The 7,199-nt window shown below is 36.3% G+C and overlaps 1 protein-coding gene across 8 annotated transcripts in view; it reads right to left on the bottom strand.

The window, feature by feature from the left end:
* Positions 1 to 2,084: 2,084 nt before the first annotated feature.
* Positions 2,085 to 7,199, bottom strand: part of ephb3b (eph receptor B3b) — a 48,189-nt gene continuing 43,074 nt past the window's right edge. For 4 of the 8 annotated variants that reach the window (XM_081384261.1, XM_081384260.1, XM_081384263.1 and 1 more), the window contains exons 15-16: positions 6,665 to 6,820; positions 2,085 to 5,281 (exon numbers count right to left, since the gene is read on the bottom strand). In XM_081384261.1, coding sequence (XP_081240387.1) covers positions 5,173 to 5,281; positions 6,665 to 6,820 — 265 coding nt within the window. In that variant the 3' untranslated portion in view covers positions 2,085 to 5,172. The remainder of the gene's footprint in view (positions 5,282 to 6,664; positions 6,821 to 7,199) is intronic. The other 4 variants (XM_081384266.1, XM_081384265.1, XM_081384262.1 and 1 more) reach the window with 1 other exon arrangement.

Here is a 7,199-nt window from a genome sequence, read left to right as displayed (position 1 = left end):
ACACACACACACACACACACACACACACACACACACACACACACACACACACACACACACACAATGAGTAAAAGTAAAAAAGAAAAGATATAAAAGAAAAAGATATAAAAGATAAAAGATAAAAAAGATATAATAGAAAAGAATCAATCTTTTAAAATATTAAATAATTCAACGGTTTTTTGACGAGGCAAGGCTAAATTAGATGATACAATATAATGTGATTCAATGTCCAAAAAGCTTGAATTACCACGAATTACCAATTCATGATATTTGCAAAAAACAATAAACAAACAAACAAACAAACAACAAAATATTTTGCCTTCAAAAAATACTACTGGGTTACTGATGTTTTTACTCGGCGGTTACACCACATGCCACACTGTAAAAAATTTGGAGTAGGAATTACTTGAAAAAAGCTTGCTAATTTTTTTCACTCAGAAAATGCTAGTAAATTTACAACGTTTGCCAAGTAAAACCTAAACATATTTATCAGTAGCTTTAATTAGAAATCTTTAAGTTAAATTTACTTGGAATATGTAATTAAGTAAACTTTACTTAACCTAGTTAAGTGAAATTAACAAAGATAATAAGTCATTTAACTTGGCTAGTAAAAGGACGATTAACATCAATTCAGTTGAAATTTCCTTTGCATTACATTTCACTCAAACAATAATATTGAATTATACCAATCATTTATAGTATGTGCTTTACTTAGATTATCTAAGTAATTTATGCTACATCATGTCAGATGTTAAGTCTCATGTAAATGCAAATACAGTACCTCAATACTTGGTAGACAATACACAATGACGGTAACATTTGATGGATCATTTTTGTGTTTGAATGTGTCATTTTGAGCAGAAAATTTACTTGAAATGTCACAAAATGGCAAATTACTAATCCTGAAAACAAAAACAATGATAAAACAGTGTAAATACAGCTGGAAAACAGTGAAAAATGAACCTCATTAATTATTCAAGGTCCAGTGCATGATGGGAACCCCAGTATCAGAAAAGTTGAGTAATTTTTACTTAATTTTATTGAGTAGATATGTACGCTTTCATTTCTACTCGCTTGAATTAAGTACTGATATGGAATTTACTTAGTTTTTTTAATTATTGCCTGGACTAACTTTTTCATGTAAATTACATTGGTTATTTTCAGTAGTATTTACTTAACCAAAAAATCATTTTTTACAGTGCATTTTTAAATATTCTATTTAATATTTTGCTGAAAATGAAAGTAAAAAAAAAAAAAAAAACATGAAACCAACATTCTAAATATGTAGGATACCATTAAGTGTGACTTACGTTTCTAAAAATTTTGGGGCCAATGTTTTTTTTTTTTTTTTTTTTTTTTTTTTAATAGCCCTCTATAATTACCAGTGGCATGCTTATGAAGACCATAAAAGCACATATTGCTAAAATAACCAATTCAGACTAAAGTATAATACGAAACTTCAAGGCCTAGATCTCGGCAGTTATGAAGATATTCTCCATTTTGAATGTCCAGAGCCGTCTGAACAACATGAACTCCACATACTTTCTCACAGTCACAGTCTGTATCTGCGAGGCAGGTTCCCTGACCTGTAAAGATCAAAGCCTTACGCTCAAACACAGGGCAGAATGTTTTATAGAGGAGGATGGTCATAAAAATCCTCAGGCCTTTCAATTAAACAAGAATCTGCGGCCCCAACGTGCCTGAAAAAATTGAAGACTTCAACAACTGAACATGTCGATACACAATAACTTTCAACAGAAGCCATGAAGTAAACCACGCAAGAACAGACTCACCAAACACAGGTATTTCTTAAATAATTTAATTGCAAAAGGGTTTTTTAAAAATATTTCTACAAGAATGCATTATTTAATCGCTGTTTTTTTGTCTTCACCATTAAATACATCTCAATGCTTTCCAAAAACAAAAAAAGAACAAGAAAAGAAAATATCTTGAAATGTGTCTTGCTTCTCTCAATATAAGTACAGCACTCAGCAGACATGTTGCTTTTTGAACGTCAGTGATTTGCGATGTGATGAGAAGACCGTTTCAACTGCTTGGAAAGAAAAAACTTTTTTTTTGTTTTTGCTTGATTTTCAATATAAAAGAGTAACTTCGAAACTCAAAAATGTCACAGAGGAACAGGAAAGGAGTGGAGGGAAGAGAAAGAGAGAGTCCGAGATTGGCTTATTCAGTTATTGAACAGAAATCATGCAAGTTGTGTTCCAAAACTGCTGCGATAAAAAACAATGACAATAGCACCTTACCTAAATACAGTCATACACACAAACATACACACACTCAAATCCAGTTATGAGAGAATATACCGTCAGACATGATGGAAAGCAGCTACGTTTAGTTCCCGGACGGCTCTGTAAGTTAGTAGCAGTGCAAGACGGGGAACTTTAAGGAACAGGGTTCATATACATCAAGATCAAAAAAGATAATGTCTGTCATCAGCGTGTTATATTACATGGAACTCTTGTAGTTGAGAAAAGAGGGAACCATTAAATGATTTGTGAACTTATGATCAAAACCACAAACAGAGGAGTACTGTGCAGAATATATACCATTTCCCCAAAGTGCAACATATACGCACTATTCTAGATACAGATTTTGGTAATAACATTAGCTTCTAGCTTTAGTTCAGATATGCTACCGTTTTGCATATTGTACGTCTTTCTTGTTTGAAGTGGGGCCATGAAGACTGTACATAACTAATCCATTAGTTCAAAAACCGAAATGGGCTGGTCATCCGTCTCTGCCAGGCTGTAATCAGCCAAGAAAAAGATGAGCGAGGTGAAGGCTTAAAAAATGTGGAAGACTAACCGACAGTTTCAGGAAGTGCCGCCCGCAGAGCACAAACATGAATTTTCATTGTAACTGAAGATCTCATTTGAAAACACCCCCGGAAAATCCTGTAATTCCAAAAATATGATTGCTAGAAATTACCGAAACGCTTGGCGAGCGAGCTTTACAAAAGGATATGTTAAAGAATTGGTACTAACAGTTTCTCTTTGTGGTGGTGACGGGAAGGCTTAGCTTTAATATTGAAGAGATTTACTAGGGATCTGCCCAACATTGATGAGATCTTCAACACCTCTATTCATTTCTCTTAAACCAATTTCAATGCACTTCCTCTTCAGGAAAGAAACATCAAGATGTCATTCCAAAATCTTTTGTTGTTTGTTGCATGTCTCTTTTTGAATGTCAGCATACACTGCAAAAAAAATTCAATCAACTTGATTTTAAGTACAACCAACTTGGATGTTTAAGTAATTTCAACTAAAAAAAAAAAAAATCTTGTATAACATAAAAAAAGTTGAAAACTGCGTGACTTATTTTTGACGAGTTAAAGCAATGTCAAAACATTTGTTGATCATATAATTATTTTTACAGTGTATACTGATTTAAATTTATATCAGATCTTTAGATAAATTAATCATTCCTTTTGGCCTCTTGGGATATGTTAAAATAAAAATCACAATAAATTGGTATTTCTCCACATAATATCAGTGATTCGTAAGTAATGATATATAATATAACTGAAGCTCCTCACAAATTGTTTCATGCATTTGTGCATTGAAATGTTCATCTACAGAATTTGTGTGCATAATCCTTATACTCTCCTTTTGTTTTATACACCCACACACACACACACACACACACACACACAGAGAAACGCACACACTACAACATAGTCATTCTGACACGTACACACACTCATTTTAGAGATGGTCAGTGATTAGCACTGTTTTTACACTGAAAGTATTTTGTCTTGTTATCCAGGAAACAGCTAAACATTCTTAAAGCAAGATACATTTACTTGAGAAAAGATTTGTTTTTTTACCCAATTGACAATTATTTTATGTTTTAACCTTATGTTTATAATCTTTAGTACGTTTTATTAGATTTAGTCTTGAAACAATAATAAAAACTAAAATAAAAATCCAAAAAAATAGATATATTCTCTGAAAACAAGTTAATATATTGCACCATTTTGTAATCTTTTGTAAGGATGCTTAGATATTTTTCCTGGAAAAAGACAAATATATTGATTTAAAATTATGGTTACACTTTATTTTACAGTACATGTACTTACAGTGTACTTACCTAAAAAAAGTACTGTTAATATAAGGTAACTACATGGGTTAAGGTTAGGTTTAGTGGTAGATTCAGGCTTAGTACCTAGTTATTACCCAGTTATTGTAATTGCTATAATAAGTACATAGTATGTACATGGGGAACCGGACTGTAAAATAAAGTGCTAGCAAATTTATTGATCACAGTGTAGTACAAGTTATCACAGTCCTTCTCTTTTCTAACTGCTAAAAAATCCTGACATAATGGTTAATGACCAGCTAAATGTCAATCCATCGTGGAACAGAAACTAAACAGGGAAAACAACGAAAGAGAATAAAAAGTGAAATTGTGAAAACATAGCTGAACTATGAAAGCATCCTGAGTTCACCAGGTATATTCTAAGAAGTCCTTTTGTCAGTTTAAACCTGGTGGACAAATGCAACTTCCTCAAATCCGGTCCTGCGACATCCGTGATCTTTCGCCCTCGGCTGTGCCTCTCCCTCCTGTCCGTTTGAGGCATGTGCCCTTAAATAAAACACCTTCAATATGAAGATGGGGAATAAGCACAAAATCACACGCACAATAGAACATCTGCTAGCACTGGAGGGATTCGTGTCCACACGCTTTGTGAATTTATATTCACTTTCAGTTTTTTTTTTGTCTTTATATTCAAGTTATGCGTACTATTAGAGTTTCTCTTCCATAAGCAATGTCAGTCCATCCAGGAGAGTCTGTCCCTCAGAGTCAGTTTCAGGGAGAAATGCATTATGGGAGGCTTTAGAGATTGGGCGAATCCCAGCCAGCCTCGCAAAAGAAAGTACCACACGCACGCATGCAATCGCCAATCCCATACCGGAGCCTCGTGAGGCAGGCATTGGGATGTGGGCTTTCCTCTCCGTTCTTAAAAATAAGTACAAAATAATCTTATCTAATCCTGTTGGGTGTAAAATAATGCAGTCGTTACAGGGAAACAGGAAAATGGAAAAGAAAAAGTTGTCCGAGGCACTGCAAGCCAGTTTCATCTGATTAGTGGAGATGATCAGGCGTCTAGGGTCGTCCGTTAGCTCTCTGTGGAACAGTTCAACCCCCATTTCAGACCTGGACGGGCAGCGTTTGGTTCATTTGCAGTCTCATGTCTTGAATGCTGCCGAGAATCTTCTTTTGGTGCCCGGCTAATGTGACACCTATCCGTAACAGATCTCTGTAGAAAAAAACAACAATAAAAAACCTTACTGCCACCGTTATAAAATGAATACTTAATAACAAAGTGGTTGCTATCAGAGAGAAAATAAGTCATTCAAGCAATAAACTCCCATGGGAATGTAGCCAGGTGAGCAAATCCCTTCAGCAAATTGTTACTATGCTGAGCAAATAGAAGCTGAACCCCACCCTTTGGCTGCTAAACTGAGACAAGTTTGTGGTGCTAAGCCACTTCTCAAACTGGAGATAGTTCAAGCGTTGGTCAATGATTTGCAAGGGTTTGCACCTAGGGCAACCAGATGTCAAATTTCACATGAAGAAAAAGCAATTAGTGTAACCACAGACATGACTTGGAATAATATTTCACTGCGCAACAGACAGCAGTCATTATACTGTATTCACTGCGCAACAGACAGCAGTCATTATACTGTAGCAAGAGTGTGGTGTAAAGGTTACCACAGGCTTTATGATAAAAATGCTTCCTGTTGTTTAAACGGTAATCTAATCCCTTCATGAGGTTTTAGTTTACACAGCAACATGTGCAGCTAAAAGCTAGCACAGACTCGTCATTGACTTCTTTTTTTCACCTTCCGATAAGAATAAGCCTGCAAGAGGACGGACGTCGTCAGGGAGCAACCAGCCCCGTGGCGGCCCCCAGTCTGTCTGCCCTTCTCATCTCTACAATCGCACAACATTAGCAGAGTACTTTCACGCAATGTAAAAGTGTTTTCTCTCATTTTCCTCTGTTGGTCCCATCAAGCCAACAATGTTGGATAAAATGATAATAAATGGAGCCCATTAGGAGAATTACTAGTCATTAAGAGCACAAGAAAACCACCGACTGGTACACCTGTCAAGTTGCCAAATTGAAACAAATTACCCCTGCCTCCATCCTTTATTACAATTTAATGGGTGTGATGAATTTATAATATTTTTTTCTTTATTAGTTTATTTGATCCCAACTGCTCTCTTCACTTCTGTCTAGACATTTAACATAGTTACAAATATTCTTTGTTCGTGAAACTATTTTGAGAATGAAATGTTATAGTTAATTAAAGCGAGATGAGGAGAATAATCGCATGCTCAAAAGCTCTATCACTAACTCCATTCTGATTATTAAAATATTGATTTTGTCTCTTTAATTCCCTATTGAAGTTCTGTTTTGGGCTGTTTTTGCACTTGGTTCGAATACTTGGTCTGAACCACAGTTCGATTCCATGCAGTTGGCTCAAGCTCTGTTATAAAATCATCCTGACTGGAACAATTAAAAGTTGCATACAGATAAAATTTGGACCAATAAAAAGTCCACAGTGCCTTAAATTCGGACTAACGTAAGACCACCAAAACAAAGAGGAGCATTCCAACAATTGGTCCAGACACTCACTCTGCAGTCATCTGGGCCACCAAGTCAAAAGAAGCAAAGCCAGCATTGAGAAAGTTGTCTCGGTAGCGGCTCATCTTGATGGCATCCAGCCAGTCGCCCACAGTGGTGAAGGTGGTGTAGTCAGGCACACAGCGGTCGAGGAGCGGCTGGGAGGCCCTACAGAGAAAGAGAGGAGTGGAGATAAAAAGAGAGAGAGAGGGTTAGGTCACGCCAGGCCTCCACCACCAAAACCTCACCCCCAAACCCCCCACCATCACCACCTCTCTGTAGGGCCTGGACCTGCCACTGTGGCCTACTGGCTGGAGACATGCAGCGGCCTCCTAGAGAGAACTTCAAGGAAGCTGTGGGTGTGGGTCCAGGTACATAAGAAACAGAACTTTTCTGGTCTTAAGATGTGTTGCCTAACATGTATTGAGACTTGATATGCTATAATTCTATATTAATTGTATTTTATGATTCTATATTCCTTTAGAAATCACTTGTCCAAGTAGTTGTATCCAACTCTTTTGTTGGTCCTGGAGCAGCACTGCTATTG

The sequence above is a fragment of the Scardinius erythrophthalmus genome (genome assembly GCF_964197995.2).
Source record: "Scardinius erythrophthalmus genome assembly, chromosome: 14".
NCBI lineage: Eukaryota > Metazoa > Chordata > Actinopteri > Cypriniformes > Leuciscidae > Scardinius > Scardinius erythrophthalmus.
This window is presented reverse-complemented; position numbering and strand designations above follow the sequence as displayed.